Consider the following 15412-nt stretch of genomic DNA (forward strand, 5'->3'; position numbering starts at 1 on the left):
CATATACATGGTCTGCTGTTGTGAGGCCAGTTGGATGTACTGCCAAATTCTCTAAAGCCACCTCCAATGTTTATGGGAAAGAAACTAACATTCAATTCTCTGGCAACAGTTCTTGTGGATGGTCCTGCAGTCAGCATGCCAATTGCATGTGCCTTCAATTTGCAACATCTGTGGCATTGTGTGGTGACAACTGCGCATTTGTGGCCTTTTATTGTTCCCAGCACAAGGTTCATGCTGTTTAATTTAGATTGATATGCTACACCTGTCAGGTGGGTGGATTAACTTGGCAAAGGAGAAATGCTCACTAACGACTGTCAACAAATTTGAGAGGTAATCTTTGTGTGTGAAATGTATGGGATCATGATTTTGGTTTGCAATGGCGTTACACCACTGACAATTTGAAATGGTCCACCCACACAGACCGTGTGGTGAAGGCACAATGGTGCCTTTTCAATCTCAGGAGGCTGAAGAAATGTGGCTTGGCCCCTAAGACCCTCAAACGTTTGCAGATGCACTATTGAGAGCATCCTGTCGGGCTGTATCACCTCCTGGTACTGGCAACTGCAGTGCTTTTCAGAGCGTGGTGCGGTCTGCCCAATGCATCACCGGTGGCACATTGCCTGCCCTACAGGACCTGATGTTACAGGAAGGCCAAAAATCAACCAGCCGAGCCATGGTCTGTTCGGGTGCATCAAAGCTGGGACTGAGGAGCTGTTTTTCAATCAAGGCGACCAGACTGTTAAATAGCCGGCCTCCACCCAGTACCCTGCCCTGAACTTAGTCACTGTCATTAGCTGGCTACCACCTGGTTATTCAACCCTATGTACATAGTCATGGGAACACTGGTCACTTTAATATTTACATACTGTTTTACTCATTTCATGTTTATACTGTACCCTAGTCAATACCACTCCGACATTGATTGTCTTGATATCTGTATATTTCTTAATTCTTTATTTTACTTTGAGATGTGTGAATTGTTAGATACTACTGCACTGTTGGAGCTAGGAACACAAACATATCGATACACCCGCAATAACATGTTAAAAATATGTGTGACCAATAAAATGTGCTATGAAAAATGGGATCAACGCTTAACATGTTCCGTTTATATTTGTGTTCAGTGTACTTTCCCTGAAGAACTGCGCACCGTTGGGGGAAAACATGTAATTCAGTACAAACCGTCACGCACACCCGCCCGGAGTCTTGCCTGGAGATGCAGAGACCATAGAAATAGTGACGCCTGAAACTCCGTATTTGACCACGCCCACAGAAACATCTCCGCGCAACTTAGGTTGTTCGATTACCGGGCTATGGCCCGAGACATAACCAGGCAGAGGAATGAGCGTGCTTCTCAAATTGAACAGTAATCATACCACCCGATCCTACATCATTAACACACGTGCTTGACATCATGCCCCTTGTGCTGTTGTCTGTGCCCAATAATGTTTGTACCATGTTTTGTGTTGCTACCATGTCATGTGTTGCTGCCATGCTATGTTGTTTTAGATCTATCTTTATGTTGTGTTGTCTCTCTCTCTCTCTGTGTGTTTTGTCCAAAATGTATATTTAATCCCTGCCCCCGTCCCGCAGGGGGCTTTTTGCCTTTTGGTAGGCCGTCATTGTAAATAAGAATTTGTTCTTAACTGACTTGCCTAGTTAAATAAATATCATTACGCCGGGAAACCCGGCTCATGCCCCGGAGGCAGCCTCGTTACAAAATGCAATCACTTTTCACCCGCTACAAACTCCTCTCACATGGTGAACCGGGCCATCTTAATCGAATCCCCTCACTTGCTGTTCCTTGAGCTTGTTCTAGGGAGACTTGTTGACATCATCCAAATCATTTCCCACAACAGTCGGGAAAGAAAATGAGTCTTCCAGACTCCAGATCGCCGGGCAAACATTCTTCTCCGGGGCTACAGGTAAGGAAAAAGTGTTCATTGTGAACTAGTTATTCAGTACAAGCAACTGGAATGTTTGGAGGAAGTTGCTTATTTGTTAACTTCTTCAGCTTTTCGATTACCTTCAGCCTGAGACGCTATAAAGTAGCCAAAATGTTCTCTCTAGAATAGTCTGCTTTGTCACCGATTTACGAGTTTGTTCTAAAATAGTTAGCCTTATGGTGACAAATGTGTATTCTACACTGTTACGATCTCACGCAAATCTGGGCCAGTATTCACGAAGCGTTTCAAAGTAGGAGTGCTGCTCCAGGAACAGTTTTGCATTTTATATCATAATTAATATGATTATACGTGGGACCTGTTCCTAGAGTAGCACTTCTACTCTAAGAACTAAAAGTTCTTGGCTCTCATACTGACAAGTGTGAAGGGTGTTGCTGCTCTGCTGACCAGGCAGGTAGGCACATCCTTGAGACTACAGTATTTATCTACCGTGTAGCAGGACGATTCCTTATCGCACACTGAGTCAGTCCACTTCTTGAGACAAATAGCTTAGAAATGGAACTGCTGACTGATTGCCACATTGTTATGTAGGCGGTGTCCCTACCTTTCATTACATAATTATAAATATTTTTTAAATGGTTTATTTGAAAGAATGAATTGAATGTTTATTTGTGCTTCATTGATGTGTAGTGATAGTACACAGAATAGGTGAAGTGGACCTTGACCATACTCCGTTCCTAGCCCGTTCCCTAACAGTTTCTAACCCTAACGGTCCCTGTACCTAACCTTAGCAGTCTCCCTGTCCCCAGAGTTGTTCTGTAGTGCAGCTGAATGTGGGTGGTCATGTGTTCACCACATCTCTGTCTACGCTGCGTAAACACCCTGACTCCCAGCTGGCCTTCATGTTCAGTAGTGGTCAGCAACCCAAACTGCCCACCGACGCCAAGGGACGCTACTTCATCGACCGCGACGGGACGCACTTCGGAGCCATTCTTCAGTTCCTACGCACCCAGCGCCTGCCCACAGAGAGTGTTCTGGAGGTTTGTGACAAACACACACACTAGCCCATATGTTGGAACCCTGAACCAATGAGGTAGCCCATCATGCATTGTCATCATCCCTGAGATCTTTTGCCCCCAGTAGTTACGAAACTTCATAATATGAGAGTCCTACGTGTGGTTGTGTGTAACAGGTTTACCAGGAGGCGCTCCACTATGACGTCAGAACCCTAGTGAAGCAGCTGCAGGAATCAGCCCAGCTGTTTGGAGAAACAGTGGGGAGGCAGCAGTTCATCTCCAGGGTCCCCAACTATCTGGAGAACCTGGAGGTACAATGGCCCTGATATAATAACAATACCTAACGCCTGGGGTGATCCAGCAGCCTAATCCGCTGTCTCTGGATTACATGTATTGAACTACTGCGGCGAGCATGAGTTCGAATCCGACCCAGTGCTCTAGCACTCTCTGCGCCCATCTACTCTATCTATCCTGTCCAGTAAACGCAACAAATGTGAATGGAGTGGGACTGACCCACTCCTTAAAAAAAAATACAAAAACTGCCTCTACATCGTCCCTGTCAAATAACTGATATCAATAAATATGAGATATTATTTATGGTCACTGTTATATGACTACCAGGTGTTGGTGAGAGTGGCCCGAGCAGAAGCCATCGCTGCCCGTCACTCTGCTGTCATCGTTTGTGTTCTGAGGACCGAGGAGGACCTGGGTCGCTATGACCATGCCGTCAACAACCTGGAGGAACAGGAAGTGGTGCGGTTCGGACCGTGGAAGGTGTGTAACTGTACTTAGTTTATGTGTATGACTACTACTGATGCCACAAAGGCACTTTAAACTGGAAAGTTGTTTTTTTCGTGACAGTTCCTCTTTAAATGTTGCTGGGGTTTCTCTTTCAAATACTCGTTTTGATGTCTCACGATGGGATTTGCTGGATAGGAGGATCACTACGGAAGAACCAGTCACACAACGTGTTACACGGCTAGCTACCGAGACCTGGTTAGCCCACGCTGCAATACATAAGCTAACTTGGTTAGCTCGCTGGAAAGCAAGCTAACCACACTAGCATTCATACGTGCACAGCGGCAGTGTTACTAGCTCCCTTCTCGTTTATTTTAACCTACGTTCACTTGTTTGTGCTAATTAGCTTATACAGACGCTTTAGCCTTGTGGCTCTACGGTCGTGGGAGACTTATCAGCCTGAAGTCAAAAACCGCGCCCATGCGGTTCCCTTTGGCTAGCACTGTGCTAGCTAAAGCGCACCTTAGCCACGCAAGGTAGCTGCTAGCTAGCTAATGCCTTACTAGCCTCGTGGCTATAGCGTTCATACTGTGTTAACTAGCCATTAGCCGCAAGGCTTCTAACAAGCTAATCACTGGAACCACCACGTTCTTGCGCTTACGGTTCCATAATTGCGAGAAAGGATTATCACTTTTTTGTGCTTCAACTGCTTGGAAGGGAACATGCTCAGGCAGCACTCGACGACCCCAAGTACTGTGAGCACTGCAAAACGCTGACTACGGCGTGTTTGAGGAGGAGGCTCAATTGTGCCTCTGTCACCCCCCCTTCACTGCAAATCCACCAGACGAGGATGAGCTTCAGCTCCACACAACCCCGACCCCATTTGTGGCGAGGTTATGGATTCAGATTGTCATTGGGTCTACACTCATGTAGCCTTAATTAATTAATGCATCTAGCAAAATATTAACTTTTTTTGTAGAAAGAAATGTTGGGACACATAAAAGGGGCTGAGATACAGGTCCAGAGACTGAAGAGGAAGTGAGAGACCCCACAATAAAAAATAAAAAAATCTTGTTCAATGAACTAAGTAGATCATAGACACCAATGCAATAGCAACTGGCTATGGCAGACACTCAGTTAAATAGACTAGAACAACAACAACAAAAATGGCATGGTAAAACGCCTTAGTGAACTACGCTATATATACAGACGTATGTGGAAACCCCTTCAAATTAGTGAACTCGGCTATTTCAGCCACACCCATTGCTGACAGGTGTATAAAATTAGGCACACAGCCATGCAATCTCCATAGACAAACATTGGCTGTAGAATGGCCTTACTGAAGAGCTCAGTGACTTTCAACATGGCATCGTTAGTTTGTAAAATGTCTGCCCTGCTAGAGCTGCCCGGGTCAACTGTAAGTTGTGAAGTGGAAACTTCTAAGTGCAACAACCGCTCAGCCATGAAGTGGTAGGACACACAAGCTCACAGAACGGAACCGCCGAGTGCTGTAGCACATAAAAATAGTCTGTCCTCGGTTGCAACACTCACTACCAAGTTCCAAACTGCCTCTGGAAGAAATGTTAGCACAAGGACTGTTAGTCTGGAGCTTCATATCGATACACCCGCAATAACATGTTAAAAATGTTAGCCACCCTTTGCCTTGATGACAGCTTTGCATGCTCTTGGCATTTTCTCAACCAGCTTCATGAGGTAGTCACCTGGAATGCTTTTCTAACAGTCTTGAAGGAGTTCCCACATATGCTGAGCACTTGTTGGCTGCTTTTCCTTCACTCTGCGGTCTGACTCATCCCACAACATCTCAATTTGGTTGAGCTCGGGGGATTGTGGAGGCTAGGTCATCTGATGCAGCACTCCATCACTCTAAATCTAGGTAAAATAGCCCTTACACAGCCTGGAGGTGTGTTGGGTCATTTCCCTTTGAAAAACAAATGATAGTCCCACAATGCCCAAACCAGATGGGATGGCGTATCGCTGTAGAGATTGCTGTGGTAGTCTGCTGTTTAAGTGTGCTTTGAATTCTAAATAAATCACAGACCGTGTCACCTGGACTGCACCCCCATACCATAACACCACCTCCACCATGCTTTACGGTGGGAAATACAAATGCGGAGATCATCCGTTCACCCACTCCTCGTCTCACAAAGACACGGCGGTTGGGACCAGAAATCTCCAATTTGGATTCCAGACCAAAGGACAGATTTCCACTGAGCTAATGTCCATTGCTCGTGTTTCTTGGCCCAAGCAAGTCGTCTTATTGGTGTCCTTTAGTAGTGGTTTCTTTGCAGCAATTTGACCAAGAAGACCTGATTCACAGTCTCCTCTGAACAGTTGATGTTGAGATGTCTGTTTTTATTTTTTTATTTTATTTTTTATTTTACCGTTATTTTACCAGGTAAGTTGACTGAGAACACGTTCTCATTTGCAGCAACGACCTGGGGAATAGTTACAGGGGAGAGGAGGGGGATGAATGAGCCAATTGTAAAACTGTTACTTGAACTCTGTGAAGCATTTATTTGGGCTTCAGTTTCTGAGGCTGGTATCTCTAATGAACTTCTCCTCTGCAGCAGAGGTAACTCTCTGGGTCTTCCAATCCTGTGGCGTCCTCATGAGAGCCAGTTTCATCATAGCGCTTGATGATATTTTCCGGATTGACTGACCTTCATGTCTTAAAGTAATAATGGACTGTCGTTTCTCTTTGCTTATTTGAGCAGTTCTTGCCATAATATGGACTTGGTCTTTTACCAAATAGGGCTATCTTCTGTATACCCCCTACCATGTCACAACACAACTGGAAGGAAAGAAATTCTCACAAATGTAACTTTAACAAGGCACACCTGTTAATTGAAATGCATTCCAGGTGACTACCTCATGAAGCTGGTTGAGAGAATGCAAAGGGTGGCTAATTTGAAGAATCTGAATTTGTTTAACACTTTTTTTGGTTACTACATGATTCCATACGTGTTATTTCATAGTTTTGATGTCATCATTATTATTCTGCAATGTAGAAAAATAGTAAAAATAAAGAAACCCTGGAATGAGTAGGTGTTCTAAATCTTTTGACCGGTAGTGTGTTTCCTTTGCAGCAGCACACTTTCGTGGTCTTGCTCCGATGGGAAAATGGAGGATCTGCACTTTACTCCCAAGCGCCCTCCTCCCCTATACTCTCCCCTTTGCGCCTTTTCAGGTTTCCTGCCAGGTTGTCCGCTCTCCCTCTGGTCTCATCAGACAAATGGAGCATGATGACAGATTGCCAGTTGGCATTTATCATGGTCGTCTTCCCATGCCCTGCAGCATTTTGCCTCGAAACTGTCTCTTGTGCGCAAGCGAACATTCATGAGTGCACCTCCTCGGAACTCCACCAGGGGGTGCCACCACTTTAGGTGAGCGAGGAAGGGAATGAAACCTGACAACACTTTCCCATTCTTTTGGTGGATTCCTGTCGCTCTCGCACAGTTCATTACTGGAGTTTCATATGTTTGGGTTCCCAGGGGATCAGGCTTTCTTGACTTACTACGAAACTCACTTTTTGGGATTTTTTGTCAAGCCATCGGCAGCTCGGCTCAATTGATGGAGAACCCTGTCTATTGAGCTAGAGGACAGTCTACAGTATTTAATTACTTATACTTTTTTTTTAAATGTTAAGAAAAGAGAAAGGGGGGAACAGCACCCTTATCAGGCGACAGAGCCCCAGACAGCTATCTGGTACTCCCAAGTCCACAACGCTCAGGCTTTCTCCTCATCCCTTTTTTTTTTTACCCTGCCCTTGGTTCACGCAGTTGGACCACTGCCTGCTTTGCCTCCTTTTACTGGAGCGAGCGGCTGAGGATACTTTTGCTGTTGTTAACCTTCCTCCTCAGAGTAGAGCCAAGACAGATCAGACACTGCTTTACTGCAAGGGTGATATCTTGTTTTTTTCTCTCTGGTAAGCAGAGTGATGGAACAAGCCTTATCACTCATCTTAGAGCCTCTCAACAGCCAGGGAAGCTCTGGTTGCCAGAGATCACTCTCCTGCTTTACAACCAGCTCTGGCAGCTACCATTACCCAGGGATCTTTTGGCCCAAGCAAACAAGTTTTCCACCCTGCCCCAGGAACCATTGCCCTCTGGGCCTGGCCCATGAGCGGATGAATCTGAATGCGACAAGCTTTCCACTCCGAGTCAATGAGACTATCCAGAGTGCCGGTGTCTCTTCTACACTGTATGGAACTAGTGGTGTGTTTTTGAGAAGTGGCTATCCCATTGGATAGTGGAGGCTGTTATACAGGCCACCCCACATACATTTGAGGTTTTACCGACTGGATGTCACTACACCTTTCTTTGGCGCATACTGCCCTCAGTGTCGGAGCCTGAGGGTTGATCATGTCGCACCGTGATACGGGAGTTGGGCATATCCCATAGTGAAACATTGAATCAAGTATTTGAAAGCTAACTCAAGATTAATTGCGTAACCCCGGGTTCTCTGAGAATATTGGTGCGATGTCTCACTGCATTTCCCTGCTCGCATGAGTGCAGTGAAGAAGAGGCATGCTTGAGATTGATCAGTGTGGGGAGAGTGGCGCCTTATAAAGAGGGAGGGACACCTCATTCGCCATTCAACCTATCTGTCTCCGACAGACGTTGTGTGATTGGTTCTCCCGTAGCGATCCGCCTATCCAGTGAATCCCATAGTGAGACATCATTCACACTCATATTCTCAGAGAACCAGGGTTAGGCAGAGAACATGGGTTACGCAAGTAACCTTGAGTTGTGCGGTTTATGTTTCTCTCATTGTGTGTGTTTGTGTGCGCTACAGGCCCCTCCGACTGCCATTGACCTGTTGGACTGCATCAAGATGGATGTAGAGGCCAGGGGATACAAAGTGAGATACGAGCCTCACAGCTCAGACAGAGGCTTTCTGTTCAAGACCAATGATGGCTTCCTGTACAAACTCATCTTCACTTGGTGGTAACAGAATGACAAGTGTGTGGTGTAGAACATCTTCTGATTCTCTACACTTCTCCAGAAGTGTGCTCTCCCCCTCATGCATTTAAAACCATTTGATTTTTGTTAACGAGTCTGCAAGGTGTTTTCACCATATTTATTACACCAGTCCGTTCCTTTTAAATCCACAAGGGGGACTGTATGAGTGCTCACTTCACCCTTCACTTTCCCAGACAGACACGTGCACAGAGATCCTATTATATTAGAATCTATTTAGAAATTAATTGGATCATATTGAAGTTCTAATGTGTCATTCTATGGAGGTGTGTATTTATAGATGTACACTCCCCTACGTATTTATTTGGACAGTGAAGCTACAACGTTTAATTGGGATCTGTACTCCAGCATTTGGATTTGAGATCAAATGTTTCATATGAGGCGACAGTACAGACTGTCACCTTTTATTTTAGGGTATTTTCATACATATTTACTGTTTTATGTATCTACCCCCCCCCCCATTTGAAGGTGTGTAACACTGGTTAACCCTATCAATCCCGAGACAACAGCAAAAATCAGCATGTCAAACCAAAAACAGGTTTTTCAAAATGTTTGCTAATTTATAATACAAAAAAAACCACAGAAATATCACATTTACATAGGTATTCTGACCCTTTACTCAGTACTTTGTTGAAGCACCTTTGGCAGCAATTACAGCCTTGAGTCTTCCTGCGTATGACTCTACAAGCTTGGCACACCTGTATTTGGGGAGTTTCTCTCATTCTTCTCTGCAGATGCTCTCAAGCTCTGTCAGGTTCGATGGGGAGCGTTGCTGCACAGCTATTTTTAGGTCTTTCCAGAGATGTTCAAGTCCAGGCTCTGGCTGGGCCACTCGAGGACATTCAGAGACTTGTCCCGAAGCCACTCCTGCTTGGTCTTTGCTGTGTGCCTAGGGTCGTTGTCCTGGTGAATATTCGCCCCAGTCTGATGTCCTGAAAACTCTGGAGCAGGTTTTCATCAAGGATCTCTCTGTACTTTGCTTCGTTCATCTTTGCCTCAATCCTGATTAGTCTCCCAGTCCCTGACGCTGTAAAAACTCTCCACAGCATGATGCTGTCACCACCATGCTTCACCCTAGGGATGGTGCCAGTTTCCTCCAGATGTGATGCTTGACATTTAGGCCAAAGAGTTCAAATCTTGGTTTCATCAGACCAGAGAATCTTGTTTCTCATGGTCTGAGAGTCTTTAGGTGCCTTTTGGCAGACTCCAAGCAGGCTGTCATGTCTTTAACTGAGGAGTGGCTTCTGTCGGGCCACTCTACCATAAAGGCCTGATTGGTGGAGTGCTGCAGAGATGGTTGTCCTTCTGGAAGGTTCTCCCGTCTCCACAGAGGAACTCTGGAGCTCTGTCGGGGTCAACCATCGGGTTCTTGGTCACCTCTCTGACCAAGGCCCTGGTCCCCCGATTGCTTAATTTGGCTGGGCGGCCAGCTCTAGGAAGAGTCTTGGTAGTTCCAAACTTCTTCCATTTTTAAGAATGATGGAGGCCACTGTGTTCTTGGGGACCTTCAATGCTGCAGACATTTTTTGGTAACCTTTCCCAGATCTGTGCCATGACACAATCATGTCTTGGGGCTCTACGGAAAATTCCTTCGACCTCATGGCATGGTTTTTGCTCTGACATGCACTGTCAACTGTGACCTTATATAGATCGGTATGTGTCTTTCCAAATCATGTCCACTCAATTGAATTTACCACAGGTGGACTCCAATCAAGTTGTATAAACATCTCAAGGATGACCAATGGAAACAGGATGCACCAATTTCGAGTTTCATAGCAAAGGGTCTGAATACTTATGTAAATACTTTTTAAAAATATTTTGTACATTTGCAAAACATTTCTCAACCTGTTTTTCGCTTTGTCATTATTGTGTGTTGCGGAGGATAATTTTTCTTAAATCCATTTTAGTCTGTAACATAGAAAAATCTAGAAAAAGTAAAGGGATCTGAATACTTTCCGAATGCACTCTATTTACCCTCACAATGAAGTGTTTTACAATTATTATTTTAGGGGGGACCACCAAGGTTACAAGTAGGACACAACAAAATTCAACAGTTGCTTTCATGAGTTTATTGACAAATGTCAATTAAAGTATCAACCTGATACATTTAATTGATATGAATGCTGTAAGTACTGAGATTGTTTGATTAGTGACGGTGTCAACTCTGGAGTTTGCGACATCAACTATCTGAGCTTATTATAGACATTGTGTCCGGGGTTTCCTATGATCTTCTATGTAGAATGATCCTTTACCTTCTAACCAGTGGTGTAAAGTACTTAAGTAAAAAATACTTGAAAGTACTACTTAAATAGTTTTTAGGGGTATCTGTACTTTACTATTTATATTTTTGACAACTTTTGCTTTACTACATTCCTAAAGAAAATGATGTACTTTTTACTTCATACATTTTCCCTGACACCCAAATGTACTCGTTACATTTTGAATGCTTAGCAGGACAGAAATTGCCTAATTCACACACTTATCAAAAGAACATCCCTACTGACCCTGATCTGTCATTCTCACTAAACACATGCTTTGTTTGTAAATGATGTCTGAGTGTTGGAGCATGCCCCTCGCTATCTGTAAAATAAAATAAAATGATGCCATCTGGTTTGCTTTATGTAAGGAATTTGAAATTATTGATACTTAAGTATATTTAAAACCAAATACTTTTACTCAACTAGTATTTTACTGGGTGACTTTTACTTGAGTCATTTTCTATTAAGGTATCTTTACTTTTACTCAAGTATGACAATTGGGTTATTTTTCCACCACTGCTTCAAACGACTCTTATGTAGGTTGTGAGAGTCATAGAGCAAGACGTTGGTTGTTGCTCTAACCATCCGGACTCTTGTCTCAAACACAGCTGTAGCTCAGCCATTCATGACATCAGTGGAATGGAACTTTGCCGAAATAGGCCAGGATTCAATCCGATCACCCCTTTTCGTCTATGCACCATTTTAAAGGCAATGTTACCCTTGTTGCAAAGATAACATTCAAAGTAAACGCTGCAGATATTGGCTCAATCCTTTAATGTCAAATGCGCTACAATGCGGCTGAATGCTGGCCTTAGCCATTGTTGAGCTGGAACTTGTATTTTTTCTATCACAGTACTTAACTCCTGACACCATACACACAACAGGATGTGTATCATGATGAGTAACCTTGCTTGGGACCTTGTGCTAGACTGTTTTTAGAGAGACCTGGGTTAAATCTAGTCTGTCCTCAGATGGGTTTAGAAGTGTCACAGAGGCTGTTTGGTCATTTGGTGAACCACACTGGCATGTTGATTTTACCTTGTGTGAGACCAGAAGACTTGCGTTAGCTCCCCCGAGATAAAAACAGATTACACCTTGGAACTGTTTTGTGGTTGTGCCCTGCTCAAGGACATAACAGCAGGAGATGGCATCTAGGATAAAATACCAACAGCTCTCCATTTGCCGGTTCACATCCACCAGATTTTTCCATTTAGTCCAAGGATTCAAACCAGCAACCCTCCGGTTGTTGGTCCGACCCTCTAACCTCTAGGCTACATGCAGCACCATAGTTCAGCAAAGTAACAAGTGACACAGATTGGAACCTAGTCGATAACAACAAAAACTCTGGCTCATACGTGCCAGATTTCTCCTGTTAGCCCTGGGATTCAAACCGGCAACCTCCCAGTTACAGGCTTGCCACTTTAACCTCTAAGTGTCAAAAAAGATTTCTAAATACAAAAGCATGGTTTACAGAACCACCTTCGTTACACTCCACCACCCATTTCACCTCATAGATACCTATCCATGTCACAGCACCAATGGGATAGCACCAGTGTCTAACCTAGGTCTCCTGCAGGCCACAAGACTGCGTTACCCTGCTAAACTTAAGTGTAGGCATTAGCTCAGGGAGCTTACACAAATATTTAGGTCTCAGACAAGTTTAATTACACCTACATCACTTTTCCGGTTCTGTCCCCTACTGCCTTGGTGGCCATGAATAAAGGCACTTTGCCCTTAATCTGCTGCAAGGACAAGGCTGGCCCTGTTCTGTGTTTGGTGTGTCATAGGGTTGGATACGGTGACAACCCAAACATGTTACCATTATACAATATACTTTTATTTTGAAATTAAAATGTTGCTTGAGTATGTGAAATTTTGTCACGTGCCTGTCTCCTGTGTGTGTGCATCTGTGCGTTTTATAATACATGTTGAGTCTGTATGTGTGTTTTGGCAACACCAAAGGGGGTATACATAATGCATTCTTAATGCCTTGATCACACCTACAGCCTTCACACCGCAGCATCATCTGGATATGTGTGCAACAAAAGTTCAACATTCACCGACTACCATTTCTGTCTACGCATACAGTTTGACCACACTGCAACGCAACTCTGAAAGGCAATGCAGTGTTCCATTGGATATTTAATGTACTTCTGGTGTACCAAAATGCAATGACGCGGTCAGTGTGATTGAGGCGTAACACCTTTATGCAGGGGTGGCTTGGCCATCTGGTAATTCTGGCAAATGGACGATTTTTGCACTTACCTGATCAAGATGGTCCGGTTTTCTGAATGGCTGAGCTGATGTCTCTCAAAAATGTATCAGCATAGAGACCCACTCTGACTCTGTCATCAGTCAGCCCAGATCTTGGATTGTAAAAAACTGAAAGATGGTGCCAAAAAAGTTAGACTCAAAAATAGGCTATTGAGGTATACGCTGCTAAATGTGTGAAATTAACCGACTTAATTTCCTTAAGTTCTGGTTCTGCTGGTGTGAATGTTTTCTCAGCTGCTGCTGAGAAAATGGAGAACGACACACACACTGACAGATTTCACTTACTGCTGCCATTTACAGTTTGCCTGTATATCGTATGAAATAGTATGCTAATTATCAAATACAAGTCATGTATTACAATGAAACACTGAATTAATGCATAATAATTGCTAAATAATATTTTAAAGGTCAATTCGGAGACTGTATTTTAATAGTTTTATCTGTTTATTCGCGTCTGAATTTGTCTCTTCAGCCAGCCAGTGGGTCTTAGTTTATGATCTGGGAGAGGGAGAGACTGCCAGATCCTTAATGTAGCCATTGAATGTATTATACAGCCAAAACATTAAGGAACTGTTACTCTCCCTCTCTAGACGTAAAGGCTCCTGCCTTCATAAAACCATTCATAACCCCTTCATGAATATTGCAGTATCATTCATAATAACCTTCATACCACATTAATACCCGATGAAGATCCTGTCAGGATCAAAACGTTGTTTGTTTGTGAATGAAGGTACCTCGTGGAGCTGTGTGTGTGCGGGCTCTATTTAATACAACATCAATCACATGTAATCTTCAAAACAAAAGTTCTGTTTTCATTACAGTATTACTATTATTATCAAGTTATTTTATAGTAGAAATATCTGGTGGGATTGAGCTGGGTGGTGTTACTCACTAGGTTTAGGTCTGCGTCATCCAGATCTGGGTTAAAATAGTATTTGAAATCTTTCCAATATTTGAGCGTTTGCTTGAGCCTGCCTGACGTGCTTTGCAATTTTGGGACTACAGTAATCCCTCGTTTATCGCGGGGGTTACGTTCCGAAAATGACCCGCGATAAGTGAAATCCGCGAAATAGAAAACTTTTTCTTTTTTTACAATTAGCAACTATTACATGTATACAAATACAGTGACTCACGTGTAGGCCATTTCGTCGACATTATGGGTTTAGGAGATGTTCGAAATTACAAGATAATTTGGCCAACTTAATGTAAATTTGCCAAGCTGTTTTATGTACGTACACATAACTGCACGAGACGACAAAATGATAGCACAATTCGTAGCATGTTTTGATACAAGAAGCGGGAGTGAGTTTTTAGCGAATCAGAATGCAGAGCACAATCCACCAAAAAAAAAAAAAAAATGCATTATGAAAATCCGCGAAATAGCGAATCCGCGATAAGTGAACCGCGAAGTGGCGAGGGATCACTGTATTCCATGTCCATCAAAATAAGGGAAATAATAAATAAAAATATTGATTTTGGTAAGTTAATACATGATCGGTTGAAGTTATTCATAAACATTTGCTAGTCTCCTGATAACGTAATAACCACCGGATGACATAAGTAGAAAAGTTATTACCGTTCAATATATTATGTTATCGGTTCTATTCTGTGTTACGTTCTGATTTTTATTTAGAAAATTGATGTCATGAATAGTTTCATAAAGGTTTTATGAATGCCAATCTATAATCAAGTAAAGTATTACCTGTGTGTGTGTGCATTTCAATGTACTTGTGAGTGTCTACTATATGTATGAGTATAAAATTACTTTGGCGTCTGTCTGTGCATGTGTGTACAATTCGATGTGTCCTTGTGAGCAGGGTTGGGGAGTAACTGTAATCTGATAAATAAAACAACTTGAATAAGTTACATTACCAGCAAAAATATTGTAATCAGATTACACATACTTTTGAGAAAGATTACTTTAAATTCAGAAAGTATTTTATTATATATTTTTTCCACCTTTATTTAACCAGGTAGGCCAGTTGAGAACAAGTTCTCATTTACAACTGCGACCTGGCCAAGATAAAGCAAAGCAGTGCGACAAAAACAACAACACAGAGTTACACATAAACAAATATACAGTCAATAACACAATAGAAAAAAATCTATGTACAGTGTGTGAAAATGTAGGGAGGTAGGCAATAAATAGGCCATAGTGAAGAAATAATTACAATTTAGCATTAACACAGGAATGGTAGATGTGCAGATGATGATGTGCAAGT

General features: G+C 43.1%; 1 protein-coding gene across 3 annotated transcripts; it reads left to right on the forward strand.

The window, feature by feature from the left end:
• Nucleotides 1-1783: 1783 nt before the first annotated feature.
• Nucleotides 1784-11278, forward strand: kctd14 (potassium channel tetramerization domain containing 14). 3 transcript variants are annotated; one of them, XM_071358851.1, is made up of 5 exons: nt 1784-1925; nt 2714-2944; nt 3097-3231; nt 3542-3694; nt 8474-11278. In XM_071358851.1, the coding sequence occupies exons 1-5, from the start codon at nt 1872-1874 to the stop codon at nt 8627-8629; spliced, it is 729 nt and encodes a 242-aa protein (XP_071214952.1). In that variant the 5' UTR covers nt 1784-1871; the 3' UTR covers nt 8630-11278. The 3 variants fall into 3 exon arrangements, with proteins under 3 accessions (XP_071214952.1, XP_071214953.1, XP_071214951.1); XM_071358852.1 differs by having other exon boundaries at nt 1790-1925; nt 2798-2944; XM_071358850.1 differs by having other exon boundaries at nt 1791-1925; nt 2699-2944.
• Nucleotides 11279-15412: the final 4134 nt, after the last annotated feature.

Source organism: Salvelinus alpinus, chromosome 22, assembly GCF_045679555.1.
Source record: "Salvelinus alpinus chromosome 22, SLU_Salpinus.1, whole genome shotgun sequence".
NCBI classification, from domain to species: domain Eukaryota; kingdom Metazoa; phylum Chordata; class Actinopteri; order Salmoniformes; family Salmonidae; genus Salvelinus; species Salvelinus alpinus.

What these genes read in the sequence shown, in the direction of transcription:
- kctd14 (XM_071358850.1), top strand. Translation starts at nt 1,872, where the DNA reads ATGAGTCTTCCAGACTCCAGATCGCCGGGCAAACATTCTTCTCCGGGG. An exon ending in ATTCTTCTCCGGGGCTACAG is followed by an intron (nt 1,926 to 2,698) that starts GTAAGGAAAAAG and finishes TAACCTTAGCAG; the next exon opens with TCTCCCTGTCCCCAGAGTTG. An exon ending in TGCGGTTCGGACCGTGGAAG is followed by an intron (nt 3,695 to 8,473) that starts GTGTGTAACTGT and finishes TGTGCGCTACAG; the next exon opens with GCCCCTCCGACTGCCATTGA.